This window comes from Sinocyclocheilus grahami, unplaced genomic scaffold, assembly GCF_001515645.1.
Source record: "Sinocyclocheilus grahami isolate Dianchi unplaced genomic scaffold, SAMN03320097.WGS_v1.1 scaffold928.1, whole genome shotgun sequence".
Lineage (NCBI taxonomy): Eukaryota > Metazoa > Chordata > Actinopteri > Cypriniformes > Cyprinidae > Sinocyclocheilus > Sinocyclocheilus grahami.
In genome coordinates this window covers 305510-327727 of record NW_015506107.1, presented here as the reverse complement: position 1 = coordinate 327727, position 22218 = coordinate 305510, and the positions used below count along the sequence as shown (strand labels likewise).

The 22218-nt window shown below is 40.9% G+C and overlaps 1 protein-coding gene across 7 annotated transcripts in view; it reads left to right on the top strand.

Annotated features, from left to right (window-relative positions):
• The window catches only part of LOC107564382 (myocyte-specific enhancer factor 2A-like), an 86152-nt gene that overhangs the window by 34291 nt on the left and 29643 nt on the right, over positions 1 to 22218 (top strand). For all 7 annotated transcript variants that reach the window (XM_016249448.1, XM_016249446.1, XM_016249447.1 and 4 more), the window contains one exon: positions 18516 to 18719. In XM_016249448.1, the coding sequence (XP_016104934.1) occupies positions 18516 to 18719 (204 nt within the window). The remainder of the gene's footprint in view (positions 1 to 18515; positions 18720 to 22218) is intronic.

Below are 22218 nucleotides of genomic sequence, written 5' to 3'. Positions count from 1 at the left end.
TCTCTCTCCCTCTCTCTCTCTCTCTCTCTCTCTCTCTCTCTCTCTCTCTCTCCACACTGGTGGGTTTGTGCTGGGGCCTGGCAGGGTCCGTTGCTCCCTGTGGTTGCAGCTGCTTGGTAGTAATTAGGAGCAGCCACTGCACCACGGCATCCTCTCATTACAAGGAGGGACAGTGGGACGCGCTGTTCCCTTCTCTCTCTCCATCTTCCTCTTTCTGCTTCTGTCTCTCTCTCTATTTTCCTGTCCTTTCCCCAGAAAAGTGCCAATGATCTGGCCAGCGACAGAGACAGACTGGAATTCACCCTTGTCTACTCACACTAAATATAAATAACATAACACAGTCCTGTCTGGTCGCTTTTTCTGACACAGTTGTTACTGAGAAGGGAAAACACACATACAAAACAAATGTAAGGCACATATAGTTCCACTCAAACATACATGGCATGTCTAATGTCCATTTGAAAGGGGAAGTCACTCCATTTGTCATGTTTAAGGATTTGATCATGAAAAAAGTATGCGTCAGTCCACATCTCTCCAGCTAGACTTGCACCCATTTCACACCCGCTCAAAATATCATTTGCACTGTCTCGTCGGTGAAATAACTTTCTTGCCATGCTCACGGAAAGCTAATTGAGGTTTTGCTCACTCTCCTGAGGGTGATAACATAACAGCCCGTGCCCTCCTCCCTCCTTGCCCCCAGCTCTCCTCCCACCTCTCTGACAGTTACTGTGGAGGTAGCAGTTCAGCCAAGTGAGAAACTCGAATTTACAGGACAGGCCAATTATCAGCATAACACCAGGTCCTGGGTGGGATCCAAATAGGAAGGCAGGCAAAGAGAAGATGTCTACTAGAAACATCAGCATCTGCACTATCTGCCCCAACTTACAACATCAGCAAAAATAAAAGAAAAAAGAAAAAGCAAGAGAGGGGAGAAAGATTCAAGAAAAAGAAGAGAAAGTTAATGTAAAATCACTTTGTGACTGGCTGTTTTTTTTATTCAGTGTATCCAATCTTAATGGGATTGTTCACCCAAATTTAGTTTGTATGTTGTTTTTCCAGCGATGCCGCAGAAATAGAAACCATTTTTAAAAATAGAATCCGCTGTTGCTCGTCACGTACCGCCATCGTGGCTGGTTATATCAAAAACTCTGATTAGCATGGAAAAGATACGTTTTATTGGATTTTGCAACATTGATTCACATCTGTTTAGAACACAGTGTTAGAATATATTTTGTGTTCCACGGAAGAAAAAAAAGTCGTACATGTTTGGAATGACACAAGGGGGAGTAAATAATTTTTGGGTGACCCCTTAAAGAATTCAGTTTCTTGCTGTGGCTCACAACTTTAAACATATCACAATACCACCTTTTCTTTTCTTTTATTGCCATGCACACATAAGTACAAGAGACAATACACTGCACGGTAATTAATAACGCTCTTGTCCGTCAGAATCCGAATTTCACAGCACTCACTGGAGAGAGCGGTTATCAGTGGCGTACAGGCTCGGCCGTGAGTGTGGTCGACTTGCTCAGCAGAGAGTTTTTGGAGTCAAACGGAGAAAGATGTAAGCCCTTTATTAGCGCTTTTGCGTGCATTCACACAAAGTTCTTCACCCTCACTAGCATAAACCTAGTCGCTCTAGGGTGCTCTCCTCACCCTGGGGAGATGGCCATTAGCATACTGGGCCCGCTGAAAGAAGACAATTAAAATGCTTATCTGTGCGGCTGTGCCGTGAGCTATCTTTATTCATTGCATTAGAATGAGAGAATGCCTTAAGTGGCCTAATTAAATACAGTGGCGGTACTGCACGCAGCACAGGCTTCAGTAGGGGTGTCTCGTATCATTATGAGAAGGGCTCTGGAAAGCCTGTTGACCTATCAGGATTTATTTAGGAGAGCGTAGCGGGGGTTGAGAGGTCTGCAATTGCAGTATCTATCAAAACAATGGGTTCAGAGGCAAGCCACGGGATGTTAATTGTACACGTATCTTGCAATATTATTCACCCCCGAGGGGTTTGGAAGATCTTGGTGAGCATCGGATCTTGCTCTTTGATTTTCCAGAAAATTCACCTGGAAAAAGTTTGAACACACAACCGACGTCGATTCAATCATTGATTGAGTCCCATCAGTGGAAGAAAGAGATATGAATGCATTATTTTATGAGAATGAAGACAGAGTGTCTCGGCTCGTACTTGGCAGCGCGCTCACACTTTATGAAATATAGAGGAGCTGAAGGTCCTGTAATGCATGCAGTCCTGTCCTTCTGGAGCTTTCTACCAAAAGCCCCTTAAGTGCGGCCTGTAGGAGGAGGATGGCATGACAGCGAAAGAAGGAGAAGAAGAGGAGAGGATTTGGTGAGCCTCACTGAACAGCTCAGGCTGACATGCTAATTGCAAAGCTGTGTAAGGGGGACGACTGCCATAATAGCGCAGGAGGACAGAATGATCCTGAACCCCCCTCCCCTCTCGCTCTCCACCTGTCCGTCGTCCACTCAGTACAAGCTCTGATTTTCTCTATGGCTCTTAAAGCCTGTAATTATTTGTCCTGATGATGTCGTACACCTGTCTCATTTGTGAGAGTGTGTGTGATAGTGGTAGTAACATGCTTTTGAATTACTCCCCTAGTAGAAAACTTATAATTACGGTGATGGTCTCAAAGGACCCTAATGAGTGCTGCCTGTCAGTGTGAAAACAGCATTACTCCATTGTAGCTCTGCGTGCTCTTGTGTTGTGACAGCTCTTTGATTCACAGAGGATGGAAAGTATTATTGTGAACACTAGAGTAAAGACTCAAGGGAAGAGTTCTGCAAAAGCATGCACAAGAAAACTCCTTGTTAAGCCGAGAGAGAAAAATTGTCGCACGCGATTTCATTAGGTACCTTTTGGCTTTGTTTCCATACAGTTGACATGCTATCTCACAGCTGTGCCAGTGTGTGCGTTTGGACCTCTGTGCCTAACGACGTCCGCTGTACGCCATTAAGCAGGCTCACTAGGGGTAATTACCCAAGTCATTAAAAGTTTGATGATTTCACTGCTGGGTGGAGTGTCGCCCGCCCTTACTTTGGCTTACTTTTGCTTCCACATGTCACATGTTGAGGAATGCCGAGCCTTACGCTCTCCATTTTTCATCCCTCTTATTTCTTTTTTTTTTAGCAGGAAAAAAAGTTATGCACATCCTTCCATTTCATCAGACTCCTCTTCTTCTGTGTCTCCTAAAAGGTTCTGAGAGGACACCATTATTCTTTAATGATGAAAACATGGTTTAGAAACTAGAGAGTGAAAAAAAGGTTTCAGTTAAAAAAAAGATGGTGTTCAATCTGTGTATCATTCTTTCATTTGAATTTTGATTTAATATTGAAAATAAAAAATGAGAAAACGGTGCCTTTTTAGTTTTTTTTTTTTAAATAATCGAAAAACAAAGATTTGGCTTGATTTTTTTTGCGTTCAGAGGTAGAAAATTTATAAACAGCTTGAATATTTGATCTCCACATATGGGCGGGAATAAAACCCCCCATACTGCTGATTTGTCAGTATCGTTCAGTATCATACGATTTTACACACACATTTAATTTATTATTAAGCAAAAAGCTTGGCCGTGACATTGCAGTCCTGTGTACATTTATGCAAGTGCACAAGTGTGTCGTTTTGAGGCATCAATTTATAACCTATTTTAATATAACACAAAGCCTACAGTATAAACTTAAGAAGTGGTATGCATGTGTTTGGGCAGTCATGGCCTAATGGATAGAGAGACAGACTTGTAACCCGAAGGTCGCGGGTTTGAGTCTCAGGTCCGGCAGGAATTGTTGGTGAGGGGAGTGAATAACCAGTGCTCTCTCTCCACCTTCAATACCACGACTGAGGTGAGACCCTTGAGCAAGAACCCCCAACTTCTCCCCGGGCGCCGCAGCATTGGCTGCCCACTGCTCCGTGTGTGTGTGTGTGTGTGCGTGTGCGTGCGTGCGTGCGTGCGTGCGCACTACTCACTGCTGTGTTTGTGCACTTGGATGGGTTAAATGCCGAGCACAAATTCCAAGCATGGGACACCATACTTGGCCTCACATCCTTTCCTTTCCTTTAAAATCTCCATTTTGCTCTGGTTGTCAGAATGACAGTTCTTGCATGAACGTTAGGATACATAGGCTTATAATATACCCAAATCAATGGGTATCAATGTTATTCTTTTCTTCAGCAGAAAGTTAGTTAGTTATACTTTATTGTTCAGCCTTGGCTGAAAATTGGTCTCTTTGAAAAAGGTGCGTTTTATTCCCGCCCACATGCAAATATCGAATATTCAAGCTGTTCATTGATTTTACATGGATTGCGTTCACTTAACGTGCTCTTTCCAATATTGGTCAACCTTAAATGATAGGCTGTAATTTTATTAAAATAAGTGGATTATTTGAAGTAAAGGGAGTTTTGTTTTTGGTTTAACTGCATTATAGTATAGCTGTAGGTTTGCAAGGGGAAATGGTGTGGGTGGTTTTCTGTCTGTAATTCATGTTTGATGATGACAACAACAATGAAATGCTCTAAACAATGAAAACTCCACCCTCCTACCTTCAGTTATTCATCGTGGTGGCGGAACATCAACAACACAGAATGAATAGTCTTAGTAATGTAGATCACTGATTCTCAAAGTGTGGTGGTACGCGGAATCACTGACTTAAATATAAATTAATGTTAAAACAGTGTTTCCCAGCCACTGTTGTCGGGTGTGCCATGGAAAATTATCAAAAACTTCCTTATCTCTATTATATTTCATTATTATTTTAAATCAGTGCTATTGGTCATTGTTATGTCGGTTTGTGGGTTTTACAAATATTTAACCAATGAAAAGCATTCAAAAGAGCTTGTGACTAAACTTCGTAACGCGATTGGATCCTCCAATTGTCAGTCAAACCTCATAACTCCACCCCGCCTCCATTCAGAATGAAGTGCCGCGACCTGTTTTTATACAGTCTATTGGCCGCGGCACGCAGTTTGAAGACAGATGTATACTTCTTCGCAATGCAAAGGTAAATAAAGAACTGATGTTTGAATAAGTACAGCGTTTCCTTTGCTCAAGAAACACTGTCTATAAAGGCTAATGTTTTTGTGTGTATAAAGAGCAGAGAAGAGTCTTAGCATTTGCTGTCTAGTTGTAGCCAATACACTTTTGTACGTTTTAAATATAGCTGTTCGTATTTTGCTATCTAGTTGTAGCCAATACACTTTTGTACGTTTTAAATATCATAGCTGTTCGTATTTTATATAGTGAGATTTTGGCCAAATGTATTAACAACAAGAGAAACTGAGCTCCCATATAGCTACAATAAACTTTATAACTTGTAAACTGGTGAAAACGTGATGCTATTAATTTACTGCCTCAGAGGCGGCCGTTCTAATGATGGACAAAACACAGATCTCTGTCACTTGCTCGTCAAAAACCTCATTAACTTCATTTGAGTATGATTTTCAGAAAGTAAGTGCAAGTCTCTGATCATATATAAAGCCAAAATACCAGCTCTGATGATAAAATGTTTAATTATTGGAAAAATAAAAAATACGTTCTATCTTTTTTTTGTTTTGTTTTTTGTAATGCTTAGTGGTGTGCCGTGGGATTTTTTACATATCAAAACTGTGCCGTGGAAGAAAAAAAGGTTGGGAAACACTGTTAAAACACTTTTTAAAGGTTTGCTAGGTGGCTAAATGATGCCTGTGTTCATTTTTTGATCAAGTACTGTACATGTTTTACTTTACATTTAAGTACAGTGCAGTTTTTATTTAACTTTTAGGTACAGTACATTTTAATTTAATAATTTAAGTTTTTTATTTACCTGTATGTAAGCACAGTGCAGTGTTAATGTTCAAACTGTATTTACAATGTTTAAAGTGGCAGACAATAATAAATATTCTTATTAGGAATAAAACTGCCTAATTTTTTAACTGCATAGCTGTAGCTGAATAATTAGGCCTACTACGCTACTGTATTTTAATGTTGGTCATTATGGTGGTACTTGGATAGCCAAATATTTTTTGAGGTGGTACTTGGTGTAAAAAGTTTGAGAACCACTGATGTAGATGATTGTCATATTGCTACTGTGAGGGAGCGAGGAACGAGGAGAGGAAAGTACATCAACAAAGATATTTTAATGACATCTAGGGAACCAGGAAAACACACGTAGCAGGAGTGGTAGACACATACAGACATTCACAATACCGGACCGCAAACTGATAAGATGGAACACTTTATATACAAATGACATGATGATGGGATGACGAGAGACACCTGGGATCAATAGAACTGAAAAGGGGACACCTGGAACAAATAAGGACAGGAACGGGAAGGACCAAATATGGGCATGGAAACACATGGGGAGCAAAACACACAAAACATGGAACAGAGTCTGACATTACTCCCCCCGCTCCCGGAAGGCGCATCCCACGCCATAACAATTCCACCAGGGAGGGGTGGTGGGCGCCCTGGAGGCTGGTGCAGGACTGGGACATAGGGAATACCTCTAGGGCGGATCAGGCAGTCCAGGGTGCCATGGCGGCACAGGGAGCTCAGGGGCCAAGGCGGAGCAGGCAGTTCGGGTCGCCATGGTGGAGCAGGCAAACTAGGAAGCCATGGCGGACCAGACAGTTCAGGAGGCCATGGCGGAATAGACAATATAGGAGGCCATGGCGGAATAGACAGTTCAGGAGGCCATGGAGGAATAGGGAGCTTGGGAAGCTATGGCGGAGCAGACAGTTCAGGCGGCCATGGCAGAACAGGGAGCTCGGAGAGCCATGGCGGAGCCCGGTCTGTCCCCCCCCCCCCCCTGTGGCCCTCCCTGGGCTTGACTTGGGGATAGGGTTGGGTACTGAAACCCGGTGCCAATATGCCACAAATGCTTGAGAGATCGATTTAAATATTAGTTCTCCGAAACGAATGTAAGGATCACCGGCACCACACGTGAAAAATATGACAGGTTCGTAACTCCTAAGACATGGGAAATACAGTTGCAAATGGACATTGGTTTTTCATTTGAAATTTGGCAGTCACTGTGCGTTCGCAAAAGCGAAAATGCAAACGGTAATGCAGGATTTGCAATTGCATTTGTATTATGTCACAATTTATGCGTCCACATATTGAAAACGCAATTGCTATTCTATTTGAAAATTGTCCGGAAAATCGTTCCATACTATACATTGTCGCAGTTGAGTGTTTATTGTCTTTGTTTTATCATTCAAAACGTTTATATCTTCTGTTTACTCGGTTACAGCGATAGCAATGCCTTTGTCCATATTAGGGATTTCCTGAGTCCTTTTCCTTATTTGATACTCATGTGGAGTTTCTGCGCGAGGGCGCCCTCTGGCATCCAGTATGAATGAAACAGACATTAAATGTGTTTATAGTGCTCCATAATGGCCAATCCATCCTATTTTGGGTCATTTTTGTTTTTTTTTAAGTATCGGTTCAGGTACCGTTTAGGCACCGGGAACCATTTTAAAAGTATCGATTTGGCACCGGTATCGGAAAAAACCCAAATGATAGCCAACCCTACTTGGGGACTGGAGACCTCCTTGGGCTGGACGTGGGAACTGGTGCCCTCCTTGGGCTACACTCGGGCACAGGAGCCCTCACTGGGCTAGACTCGGGGACAGGAGCCCTCACTGGGCTAGACTCGGGGACAGGAGCCCTCACTGGGCTAGACTCGGGGACTGGGACCCTCTCTGGGCTAAACTCTGGGATTGGAGCCCTCTCTGGGCTAAACTCGGGGACTGGGAAGTGCTTACGAGGAGCTGGCACTGGAGGGTGCTCTGGAGGAGCAGGCACAGCAAGGCGCTTTCAAGGAGCTGGCACTGGAGCGAGCTCTGGGGCTGGAGCCAACACTGGAGCGAGCTCTGGGGCTGGAGCTGACACTGGAGCGAGCTCTGGGGCTGAAGCCGACACTGAAGTGAGCTCTGGGGCTGGAGCTGACCGCCTTCTCCTCCTTAGATTCCCCTTTAGGTTCGGGGTGAAAGGCGTGGTCGGCGGGCTTGAGTGAGCCATGGCCAGCAAGCTTGACTGAGGAACCACCGGCTGTTCGGCTTGTGAATGCGAGCTGGTTCTGGCTCTGGAGAGTGCCGCGGCCGGCAGGCTGGTTCTGGCTCGGGCCCGGACACTCCCCAGACACCAGTAGAACCCTTCCCTCCAGCATAGTCCCTTAATGTCTGGGAGGTCCACGGGGAGATGGTAGATGGCCCCGAGCTAGAACAGAGAATTTATGGTAGCGTCAAAACGGGGACAAACGGAAAACAAACATGGGGAGAGGGGGCACCACTTAATTATATTAATTCATAATCAGCATTTTGTATAACATAAATTTTTATAAATCAATTATATATCAGTTTAATTTATTATTTAATTATGATTATAAATATATGTATTTTATATATCACCAAGCTTGTTGTAGACACATTCTGTGTCTGCCTTCTTCTGTTGTAGACACATTCTGTGTCTGCCTTCTTCGTGAAAACAATTATGCTTAGAGATTTTCCCAAAATGTATCTGAGACTGCAGAATAGTTAAGTTACATACAAAGCCTTAGATGCTTTAAAATTATTTATGGAATCACTTGAATCAGAGTACTTCCTTTGAAAGTATAAAAAAATTTTTTAGCTTGTTTTGTCTTAATTGCTTTAGCTGACTATGAACTAAATATAAGAGGCCAATTATCACAGGTGAAGTTCATGTCGTAAATAAGGGTGAGAGATCAGTCTAATTACAAGGTCACACTGGCTCGGTCCCAGCTGGCTGGCCCTGCCCTTTGGGTACTCAAATGCTCAGAACCCAGCAGTGAACTGTGAACCCGGGGCTCCTCTGCGTCCTGTGAAAGCTGATCCAGCCGGACAGGAGGGAGGGACTGCTGCCTGTCTCCCAGGCCTGAGTGCTCTTTGCTGGGAAACTAGAGCCAGGGGGCTTGGGTCACTCTACCAGCTGGTGCTATGGCACAGACTTTCTCTGGACCACACAGACCTCCTGCCGTTTGTTATCGAGATCACTGAAGCTGACATGCTGCTTTCAATAATATGTCACCACTGGTCCCTTACCATGCTCTGATTCGATATAAGAGACATCACCTCCAATGCCAGAGAACATTACAGGCCCACATGGCTTGTTTTTCCTGTTGACTTCCCTCCCTGAGGACAGCCTGTGATTTAGCCTTTGACTGACAAGCCAGACCTTGTCATTCTTCTGAGGTGAAAATACCGATGTAAACATATTCACATACAGTTAAAATACGTGGGTGCACTTCCTCATGATCTAGTTTGTCTCACCACGACCCACAACAAGGAATTCCTCAAGATTCTGGTCAAGTAAATGCATTACTCAATGCTTTTCACCCACACATATTGCCCATTTCCTCTTTTATGGGAGCAAAGATTTATTTTTACTTCCACACATCCTCATTTGCTTTGATTCACTGGTATCTTGAAATTCTTAGAAGCCACAATGCCCAATGGTATACGAGTCTGCCCAGTGCGCTGGCAGCAAAAAGAGAACAGACTGAGAAAAGTAAGAGATAAAACATGGAAGAGATGATGGCAGAGCAGAATTAGTACCCCAGCTACTACCTGATATGCTGAAAAAGTTGTGAAAAGGTCAGCGTTCTTATTCCTGCTGTTCAATTAGATGAGAAATGCTAATATAATCACTGGATGGCTGGGATAGAATGACCTTATCAAAGATTGCCACAAGTTGGAGGGAACAAAGAAGTTTGGAGCACAAAACATGACTCATAACATCACTTCCTCACACTTTAGTTATTCTGGGTGCTGTGTTGAAGTGCTCCCGAGGTCTGTTTGTGAGATGGATATTCTCAGCAATATGTTTTTGTGCTATTACCAAGCATATAGGGATGCACCAAAATGAAAATTCTTGGCCGAAGCTGAAACCGAACAAAATGAAATACTGGGCCGAAGGCCGAATACCGAACAAGGTTTTTCGAGGTTTTTTTCCCCCATGTATTTTACCAATTTTTTTTACCATTGCACAAATTAAATAGCCAAAATGTGCTTGTTACTGTTTTGGCTTGCTTTTCAAAGAAAAAATCTATTACAAAACAACAATCTTGAATCAGGCATGTATTTTTTACTATACAAATAAAAGCAGCCTTGCTGAGCAGAAGAGACTTCTTTTAAAAAAAATATTACAGATCCCAATTTGAACACTATGTGTGAATGTTATAGTAAATGTATTAACAGAGCTGTTGAAATTATTATCATTATTATTGTCTTATTTTTTATTTTATTTTACAGAACAACAGTAAAATTTCAATACTAACATTTATGAATGTTTATGGAGTTATTGCTTTTTCTCAACTTATTTTTTGCAGAAACGCGCAGGAAGACCTTAATGCTTCTTTTTGTCGACAACAGCAGATTTATAATTCATAATTTTATAACTCATTACGAATACGCTATTTACTAATTGTTTAAAGGGGTCATATGATGCGATTTTAATTTTTCCTTTCTCTTTGGAGTGTTACAAGCTCTTGGTGCATAAAAAAGATCTGTAAAGTTGCAAAGATTAAAGTCTCAAATCCAAAGAGAGATTCTTTATAAAAGTTAAGAGTCAACCACACCTACCTAAAACATCTCGTTCTAACATGCCCCCATATGTCTACGTCATGATGTGGGAAGATTTGCATAATGCCGCCCAAATGTCCACGCAAAGAAAGAAGGCGTAACTTTTATTCTCGCTGTAGTATTGTTGTTGCCGCCGCCACCATGTCGTGAAGGCGCTGTGTTTCGTTGTGAAAGCGAAACTACTTTGTTTGGCCTTCCAAAAGATGACGATATCCGCATCATCATGCCTGGAGCTGATCCGTGCTGGTCGCTGAGGAAATACATCAACTTCGCGCTGTCGATCGCCGGATCGGCTTTCACCGTCAACGAAGCGGAGTCCAGTCCAGGGTCGTCACATGAGGTTGCCGCAAGCCTGCCGGACACTCCTTCATCGAATCCGCCGGCCGTGCCGTTCTCAAGCCCGCCCGCCTCTGCTCACTCAAGCCGGCCTCTGCTCACTCTAGGCGGCGGCTCACTCTAGGCCTCCGGCCTCCGCTCACTGTAGGCCGCAGTGTGTGATGCTGTTTCGTTGTGAAAGTGAAACTAACTTCGTTACTGTACTTAAGTAAATTTTTCAAGTATCTGTACTTTTTATCTGTACTTTTTTATCTGTACTTGAGTCGTTTTATTTTGAGTAACTTTTACTTTTACTTCACTACATTCCAAAGCATAAGATCGTACTTTTTACTTCACTACATTTCATAAAACATATCGTTACTCATTATAATATCACGTGCTCCGAGCCGCAGACACAGTGTCTGATTCATGAACGAACTGATTCTTTTCAATGACCCTTTTAAATCGGTTCTCAGATCGCACCAAACGATTCATTGACGAATTAGAATGAACCGATTGCAGTTGTTCTCGAGTCGACAACTCACTGATTCAAATGAACCGTTTAGTGCGAGGCTCCAGTGGACTGAACTTATGAAAAAGAACCGGGAGATCTTGTGAGCGCGCGTGCGTCTGATGCTGCTAAAAGTAAGTTACTAATGTCGAATATTTAGGATTAATTATTGTAACTAAAAATCATATTTACAGTGGGGAAAAAAAGTATTTAGTCAGCCACCAATTGTGCAAGTTCTCCCACTTAAAAAGATGAGAGAGGCCTGTAATTTTCATCATAGGTATACCTCAACTATGAGAGAAAAAAATCCAGAAAATCACATTGTAGGATTTTTAAAGAATTTATTTGCAAATTATGGTGGAAAATAAGTATTTGGTCAATAACAAAATTTCATCTCAATACTTTGTTATATACCCTTTGTTGGCAATGACAGAGGTCAAACGTTTTCTGTAAGTCTTCACAAGGTTTTCACACACTGTTGCTGGTATTTTGGCCCATTCCTCCATGCAGATCTCCTCTAGAGCAGTAATGTTTTGGGGCTGTCGCTGGGCAACACGGATTTTCAACTCCCCAGGGGTGTTTTTACACCACAGACAAGGTTTGAGAAGAAATAAAATCATTATGAAAATATAATTGAATTTTCCTTAAAATGTTTTTCCTAACTTTAGGCCTTATTATCATGTCATAAATGTGATGTTCTGCAAAACAACAAGCTTTAAAAAACTTTTTTCTTACTGGTGAAAATCAGATGGTCAGATCTGTTTTGTCTCAGCTACTTCACAGTGTAAGCTTCATAGTGAACATTACTACATCACACTCAACACGTCAACGTAGTCCATATCAACAACAAAAATATATCTTGACTTCATGTAGTGGTTATTTTGGGAAAATCCCAGGTATTTTGAGCAGTAGGATTATAAAAAATATGTGCTAATATAAATGTAAATTAAGTAGCCTATATAAAATTGTTAAATTAATCTATCTATCAGTACTTTTTTACTTAAGTACATAAAAAATCGAGTACTTTTGTACTTTCACAATAAAATTGAAAAATGAGTACTTTTACTTTTACTGGAGTAATATTTTATTATACGTATCTGTACTTTTACTCAAGTACTTGATTTGTGTACTTCATCCACCACTGGTTTTTGAGCAGTGTAGAGTAGCACTTGTTGTTTGTAATTTCTCCGATCACAAATGCAGACATGGTTTTATGTTAACGCAGCGCGATGCAACGCGTAAAAAGACAGTATAAGTCATTATGATCCGTAATTATGTCCCCACTGGATGCAACAAATGCCTCGTTTATAATGGGTTTTAATGTTTTTGTCTCGTCGCTCCGGCCGGATAGGGCATCACAATATGGTAAGGGGCGTAACATTTCCGTCACACGCTTGAGGTATTCGGCCAATCACAACGCACTGGATATCTGGCCAATCAGAGCACACCTCGCTTTTCAGACGATGAGCTTTGTAAAAATCGACGTGTTTCAGAAAGGCGGGGCATAGAGGAGAAACAATAATGTACAGTATGTGGAAAATAATGTTTCGTTTTTCCTTAAACCGCATAGACACATTTCATTACACCAAATACACAAAATAATGTTCTTTTTAGCAGCATCATATGACCCCTTTAAGGCCATTTCGCGATTTAAATCATCATGCAGTAACCAGCAACAATCACCCCTTCCTCTTCTCATTGAAGACATGCGATGCAGTACTGAACAGTCTCTCGCTGTCGGTGCTTGTAATGATTTTTGCGTCTTTCTCGGACACTTTTAAATGCTTCCACAAAGCTGACATGTTTGTTGCATTGCGCATCTCACTCTACACTGGTTGCTATTTGATCGCATCACGTCATTGTTCGGTACAGTTTATTCGGTCTTTTTCGCTTATTCGGCCGAACACCTAAAGAGCTTTTAATTTCGGTTACCGAACATTCTGTGCATCCCTATAAGCATAGCAGTGGATATTTTTAAATCCATTGCTAACATTAGAACTGTCTAAATAACTAACAACAAAAGAATTAAACAAAAGAAGAAATAATGCTAGGGTAACATTTTATGGTAAAAAGTTTTTCTAAGAAAAAAAATCAGTACAACTGTAAAATCACAAAACTAATATTTATGACTCTCATTTATTCCTAATTTTCATACATTAAACCATCAAGCATTTATTTTGGCGGAAAACTGTGGAAAAAGCTTCTCTTTTGTTGACAACAGCTGAATTAGAAGCGCTTCTCATTACAAGTATGGGAAGATGTTGGTGCATGTTGTGATCCCAAAAACTGAAAACACATGCTTATGTGTAAAAGAACACAGTGTTGCTCCTCACTCTTAAGCATGCAGCACATATATTTATTTAATTAAACCATAGTCTTTGTGATTTGATAATCACACTAAGCCATATCTAGATTTCAGTTTTATTTCAGTTAATTGTGCTGCCTTATCTCATATGACAATAACTAGGTCAGTATATTACAGTAATGCAGAACTGGAACAAGAAAGACTGAAATCAGTCACACCCCAGCCCAACTGTTGTGTAAATGTGCTTCTCTGTGAGCTAGTGGGACAACGGTTGACAACTGTGTTTGTCATCACTGCAGTCACAGACATGCATTGTGTTGCACAAGGCTGAGAAGAGTATAATTGTTCCTTTTATGATAAGTTATGAAGTTGAGCTTGAGTTAAATTCTCTTGTTTGTGTGTGGAAGTATATCTATACGAGTGTGTGTGACAGTGCCCTGCACTGCAGTTGGAATAAATCGTTGTTGTGGGTCAGCAAGCAACTACTCTGAGTGCCCTGAACAGCAATGGAGTGGAACAATGTCACCGCACACTTTACAGCAGGGCCCATCCGTGCTAAAGGTGACATTTTCTTCTGCTGCCTCAGAGGTCAATTTCAACCTCTAGGCCACCTATTTGGACTATGGTTCCAATCTCGTTTTCCACAATTTAGTTGCACAATTAAATCTGCCATTTACGGTAGGAAGGAGCATTTAATGATGATATACTTGGAAAAGGCTTGTCCAGGGAGATTTTGTAGGCTGCTTTGCCTTGTGTTTGCTCTGCAATAGAGGCAAGAGGAGTCTAATGACAGCTGGGAGGGAGCTGCTCTCTGTGGCTCAGGGAATTCACAGTGCTGTCTGCCTGAGCTCAACTTACTACTCTCCTTGGACTACTCAGGTATACAGTCCTGCTCCACCAGCAAACTCCATTCACTTCCCGTTTATTGATAATGAAAGTTGCTGTGTGTCATTGCCTCGTGTCATTGGAGGTTGAATGGATTTAGATGTGTGTATCAACATAACATATGTCCTGTGCAGATCTGATTTGGTTCAACAGTTACTTTGGTAGCTGTCATGGAATTTTAAGCAGCGACAGCAGTCTTGTGAAGTGTGGCATGCTTATATAATGTATGTACAGTTATGGCCAAAAGTTTTGACAGTGACATAAATTTTGTGTTTTGCACAGTTTACTGCTTCTGTATTTGTAGATTATTTTTCCACATGTTTCTATGGTATACTGATAAACAATGATAAGAATATCATACGTTTTAAAGGCTTTTATTGGCAAAAAATATAATGAGTCAATATTTACAGTGTTGACCCTAGTTCTTCATAACCTCTGCAATTCGCTCTGGCATGCTGGATATTAGCTTCTGGGCCAAATTCTGACTGATGGCGATGCATTCTTGCCTTATTAGTTCTCGGAGTTGATCACAATTTGTGTGTTTCTGCTTGTCCACTCGCCTTCTGAGGACTGACCACAGGTTCTCTATGGGATTGAGATCCGGGGAGTTGCCTGGCCACGGATCCAAAATGTCAATTTAATGATCTCTGAGCCACTTCTGTATCACTTTGCTTTGTGACATGGTACTCCATCATGCTGGAAAATGCACGGATCATCACCAAATTGCTCATGGATCGTTGGAAGAAGTCACTCTTTTGCAGGATGTTTTGATACCATTCTTTATTCATTGCAGTGTTTTTGGGCAGAATTATGAGAGAGCCCACTACCTTGGTTATAAAACAACCCCACACATGGATGGTCTCAGGATGCTTCACTGTTGGCACATCACAGGACTCGTGGTAGCGTTGTCCTTTTCTTCTCCGAACAATCAATTGTCCAGATGTCCCAAACAGTTGGAAGGGAGCTTCATCAGAGAAAATAACTTTGCACTAGTCTTCTGCTGTCCAATCCTTGTACTTCCTGCAGAATTTCAGTCTGTCCTTGACATTTTTCTTGGAGAGAAGTGGCTTCTTTGCTGCCCTTCTTGACACCAGGCCGTTGTCCAAAAGTCTTGGCCTCACTGTGCGTGCAGATGCTCTCACACCAACCTGCTGCCATTCCTAAGCAAGCTCTGCACTGGTGGTGACACGATTCCGTAGCTGACTCCTCAGGAGGAGATGGTCCTGGCGCTTGTTGGACACTCTGGGATGTCCTGAAAATTTCTTTACTGCAGTCAAACCTCTCTCCTTGAAATTCTTGATGATCCGGTAAATGGTTATTTCAGGTGCAATATCCTTTGTATCAATTTCCTTGCATGTGAGGCCATTTTGATGCAACGCGATGATGGCTGCATGTGTTTCTTTGGAGGTAACCATTGCTAACAAGAACACAATGACTGGACGCACTTCTTCCCTCCTTTTATAGCAATCAGTCTGCTCTTACAATCTAATTAGTATGATAGTGATTAACCTGACTAGTACTCATTCACACTTCCACGTGTGCTGCTGATATGATTAGTCAATTAATGTTAGCTGGTCATTTTGTGAAAAAGTTAATTTTTTGGCCAATTAAACTTTTAGCAATTATTTAAAATGCATCTGATCACTCTACACAATAATCTAGAAACCATGTGAATGAACACCACAACAGCTTAAGCAGCAAACTTAGCAAAACACAAAATTTATGTCACTGCCAAAACTTTTGGCCATGACTGTATGTGTATATACTTCATATATACTATATGTATATTTAAAATAAATGCTGTTCTATAGAACTTTCTGTTCATCAGATAATACTAAAAAAAAAGTATCACTGTTGTTCTGCTGAAAACATAATTAAGCATTGTAATCACCTGTAATGCAGAACATGTGAGACTCCACCTATACAGTTGGGCAGAAAACAGTATGGATTCAGAGATAGTGTGCTGCTCATTGGATTACATTGCATTGTAACATTTGAAATGAGGGTTTCTGCAAGCTGTGACCAATTAAAGTTGAACAAAGCCAGCTCATCTGCTCGGCTCTGCTTTGTAGGTCAGTGAAATTGGCGGAAGTAATCATACAGCTCTCTCTCTCACCCTCTCCCTCGCATGCACACGCTCTCCAACTTCTTTTCGCCCTAGGCACAGCTTTCCATGGCATCTCTGTAAGTTTTGCCATGTGCACGACACATCCTGCTCATCTTGAGCGTTCATATGCTCATCCATGATGTCGTTCTGACGCTTCAATATTTTGAAAGTAAATCTGCTGCTATCTTCGCTGTACAACACTTGTTAAACATGAGAGCTGAACACATGCATAATTCATTTTCAGGCTTTTGAAGGATTCTGAATGAGCTTCTCATGGATAATAGGACACATGCTTGGCTTGGCTCACTGTATAGCTGGAACAAAAGCAAAGCGTATAGCTTGGTGCATAATGGCTGGTCATCTCTAGAAAAGTCAGATAGTTATGGGTGTGTATGTGCGACCTGCAGAAGCGTATGTGCCGGCTCGTGTTACAGCGATGACCCTGTAGGAAAAGACTGTCAGAGGATGCAGGCAGGAGTGATGGAGCTCGCTGTCTCCCTAATGGGCTGATTGCACAGGCTGTGGAGCCTCTGTTGCATTCCTCACGCTGACCTTCTGTCTGACCTGCCATGACATCAGTGTGGCAGCTCTGCTGTCTGCTTTACTCATTATCTCGCAGTAACATGGCCCAGGATAGATGGAGACCACTAAAACAATTAGACTTTATCAGATCCCGATAGACAGACCAAAACCATTGTAAGGGTCTCCACCACAACAATTTTGATCTGTGTTTTAAAGTAATGGTTTAGTTATGTGTTAGCATTCTATTAAAGGGATTTCCTGAGCTTCTATCAACAGCATTTGTGGCATAATGTTAATTTCTACAAAAATGATTTGATTTATTATCATATATAAGCTGTGACTTTAACCAGGTAGTGGTACGCCTCCCCCCAAAGGTATCCCTCAGAATTTTTCACTTTGACTAGTTTGCTCAAGAATGTTTCCAAATAACTTGTATACCTTCAACATACTTTGTCTATGCCAAGAAATGTAAGAAGATGTGATTTCAGTGGACTTGTATAATTTGCTTTGATTGAGGAAACATGAAAATATACAGTTACCATTTTTTCCCTTTGATTTAGTCATGTGAGTTTTGCATCAAATACTGTATAATTTTTGGTAATCGAGATCTGGAAGCAACAACAAATTTTTCCACTTGGGTGAGCAATTCATCTACAGCTTTTCTTGCGAATGAAATCACCCACATTCCAACAAACCAATGAGAATGCGCAACAGTGATGACGATTCTTGACAATTGAGCACAGGTGCCAAATCTGTGTATCTGTTTACCTAAATTCTTTCCTGACACAGATTTGCAGAAAATTACCTTCATTTGGCAAATAAATAATTTATAGACCGTTACGTACATGTTACCAACATTTTATTATGTAAGCTTTATGTTACATCTCAAATGACAAGGGAATGTATATTAATGTTTATATTAACTAGCCAGTCCTGAACTCATTCTTTCAAATGGCTTGGGTATGCAGAAGATTCACAGTTTATATGGACTGCAAATCCCTGATTTATATATGTATGTTTTATTTTCCGTGGTTGCCACAAATGCCATCAGTAGAGCATAAATTGTTTTGAACATAAAACATTACTTTATTAAGATTTCCTTTTTATTGTTATTAATTGTTGGGCTAATGAACTAGAGCAGTACGCTATTTTCCTCTGTATTCTCTAGTGATCTTGATTGACTTTCTATATGCTAACATGAAGCAAATATTCTAGTATATCTTTGTTAACATTTTACTGAGCATATCTTCATATTTTCTCTATTATCCCACAGGTTACCTTCACAAAACGGAAGTTTGGTTTGATGAAGAAAGCTTATGAGCTCAGCGTATTGTGTGACTGTGAGATTGCCCTGATCATATTCAACAGCTCGAACAAACTCTTTCAGTATGCCAGCACTGACATGGACAAAGTCCTACTTAAGTACACAGAATACAACGAACCCCATGAGAGCAGAACCAACTCTGACATTGTAGAGGTGAGTGTGGCCTACTTCTGATTTCTGTAACAAACAATCTTTAATGATTGAATGATTTTTCCATTTAATGTAATGTAATTTCAGTACTGTGGCCCCAAAAAGTAATTGGGACAATTTTGGACATTGACATCACATTTTAAAATGTTTGACGTTTATTGAATTAGATAATAGAACATCAAACCAAGTGACTTCTTCAAATATATTTGGATAGAGCTTTTCTTAGAAATATTTTTACGTCTTGTAACCATTTTTGCTTTACTTTTGCTTTTAACTGGCCCAAGGTGAATTTTTTTTAAATGTATGACATGAGTTACCCTCATGGTGTGATATTTTGTTATATAATGTCAAAGTCCAAATACTTTTTGGAGTCAATGTATTTTTTTGTTGTTGTATATTTTAATTTGACTACCTCTTTGTATCAAAGTATGAGACAATAATTCAATCAAAATATTTTGCCTTTTATCAATACCTAGTTCAGTAGTCAGTTTTAGGTTGAAGTTCAGAAATTATCTATGCACAAATGTTCAGCATGTGTGTCCCATAGTGCCATAGGGGACAAACTGATGTCTGGACAACACGTAACAGTTTCCTTCTCATCCGTGCTTAGACAGGGTTCAGGACATCTGCAGCTGCTGATAAGTCCAGAAGTACTTAAGTACCACATCTGACAAAGGGGTATAGATCATGTAACTGGACACATGGCACAGAACATCCTCTTTTTTTGTCCAACATTCATGTTTGCCTCAATTAGTGACTGTGTAAAAAAATTCAGTTTATACAATTCGAAAATTGTTTACTCATCATAAAGCCTATCCAGCTGGCCATATGAGTGCTGTGCAAACCAAAACCATACTACTGTAGTGTTCAGTACGCAGGAAGCAGGATTTGCCAGGCATGCACCGTCCTCATTTGTCAAAGCAACATTCCAGTTTTATAGGTCGAGACAATGTGTGAGCAAAGAATAAGAGAATTTATGACAGAATTAAAAATTTTGGGTGAAGTACCACTTTTACTTAAAATAAGTATTTTACTTAAAAAAAAAAATGGCATAAAAGAAGTCAGCTGGGCTGAGCTATCTTTAATTCATGCTGATGACACTGCTGGTGAATTACCTGCATGGCAGAGCTGCAGAAGAATGCACAGAGCCATCCATGAGGCTTGAGCTCTCCATCAGCGGCCCATCTGCTCTCTTCCCTGCACAGAGAGGGCCCTCACTTGCATTAAAAATGAATGGACACACTCTCCCCCCTTATGTAACAGCCACCCCATGTCAGCTTTACCTCTTTACAACAGCTTTTAAAGTGGATGCTGTGCCCCCTCTCAATGACTTTGTCTTTCACTCTGTGATTTTAAAGAATGGGAAATCACTGTGTTCTGTGTTGCAAAACATCCTCGTGCAGCACTAAAGAGCCTCTTTGCTGTTGTGGATTGCAATTCGATGTCTTTTTAGAGTGAAAAAATGTTAGCTAAATCCTGTAAGTGTCTTGTAGGACACCCACAAACACATGCAGAGACATGTACATCCGCACAATCAGGCATCAGCAAATTTCTTTCTGATGCTTACTGGTGTGGAATGCAAGCTGGTGGCAAGCTGCCGCTTTTCCCACGTCGGCCCTCCAGCCGCTGTGGAGGAGCCTGACCCAATGCATGAAGGACCCCAACAAAGCAGCCTTGTCCCTGCTCAGTGGGCCAGCATCTACTCATAGCTGCAGAGATCGCCCACAGCCAGATCTCTTTCTGTGACCATGATTCAGCCATAAAGAAGCAGAGCAGAAATAAGCTATTGAATCCTCCACTCTCTTTTCCTGCCCGGCTACATGTTGTATAGTGCTGGAGAAACCAGGAGCAGAGATATCAGCCCTGGACTGCCATCAGAAGTGCTTCTGACTTTGATTCTTGTTGAAGGCAGTATGACTCCATCGAGACACATGTAAAGATCTGTGCTGGAGTTATATAGTATACCGATATAGCCAAAGGATATCAGTACCCAGCAATATTGATTTTATCCATAAAAACACAGGCCTGTGTTCTCGTATTGTACAGTGTGACATTCGGAAAGAGGATACCATATAGGGATATTATTAATAAAACAGCATGTATAAGGAGGAAACAACCCAGAGCCCTTTAAGAAAAGTCAGTCCACTCTGTGGCCATCTAGGCAACACTTCGTACAATACAGGCACTCAAGTTCAGCTCCTGTTTAGTTCAATGGGGGTAAATTCTTCAAACCTTTTGACTTTTCATTTTAAAACGGTTTTGACAAAATGGTATTGTTAAGGTTGCTGCTGTATTTGCAATCATGCTACACTGAAAACTAAAAATTTTTTTTTTTCTAGTGATCAGATACAATTAGTCATTTTTATTATTATTTATTGGTATTGGCTAATGTTAGATATTTAATTGTACAATTATTTCATTTTTTACATTTGTACATAAAATTAAAACATTAATGATTGACACTTAATCTTTAGCAAAAAAAACAAAAAATTATATATACATGTGTATATATATATATATTCACACCGTGTACATAATAATGTTCTGATGTAACTGTAGCATTTAAAACAGCTTATTTTAGTGTTTTATTGATTTAGTTTATACAAAATAGTACATAATTTTAAAGGGGTCGTGGCCCTTTTTTATTATTTTGTACTGTTCTCTGAGGTCCATTTATAATGTTATCAGGTTTTTTACATCAAAAAACATTATAATTTAGAAGTAATAGGCTATTTTTCTGTCATGTTTTGACGCCCCTCATCGGGACACTCCGTTTGAATAGGTGTGGTGGATTGTAGACTCGGAAGTAAATGCCCACTGCTATGATTGGCTAACAGCTGTGTATGTTTGACAGCCTACATCCTTCATAGATGGATGCTGCTGTGATTTAGGTTAAAAATGCATAAATACTCAGTACATATCAAACGATCTGTAATAAAAGACAAAGCAATAGTGACCACGTAATAAAAAACAGTTACACTTGTGTGGTGCGACATTACTGTCGGATCCAATATAGTCGCACAACATCGTCTTTTAGTATCAATCTTTCTGAAAATCCTGTGTTGAATTGTGCCTTGTTTGTAAATGAATCCACTGTAAAATGAAGTGAAAAAGGACCAAGTTCTTACGAATGCAAGCTGGTGGCAAGCTGCCGCTTTTCCCACGTCGGCCCTCCAGCCGCTGTGGAGGAGCCTGACCCAATGCATGAAGGACCCCAACAAAGCAGCCTTGTCCCTGCTCAGTGGGCCAGCATCTACTCATAGCTGCAGAGATCGCCCACAGCCAGATCTCTTTCTGTGACCATGATTCAGCCATAAAGAAGCAGAGCAGAAATAAGCTATTGAATCCTCCACTCTCTTTTCCTGCCCGGCTACATGTTGTATAGTGCTGGAGAAACCAGGAGCAGAGATATCAGCCCTGGACTGCCATCAGAAGTGCTTCTGACTTTGATTCTTGTTGAAGGCAGTATGACTCCATCGAGACACATGTAAAGATCTGTGCT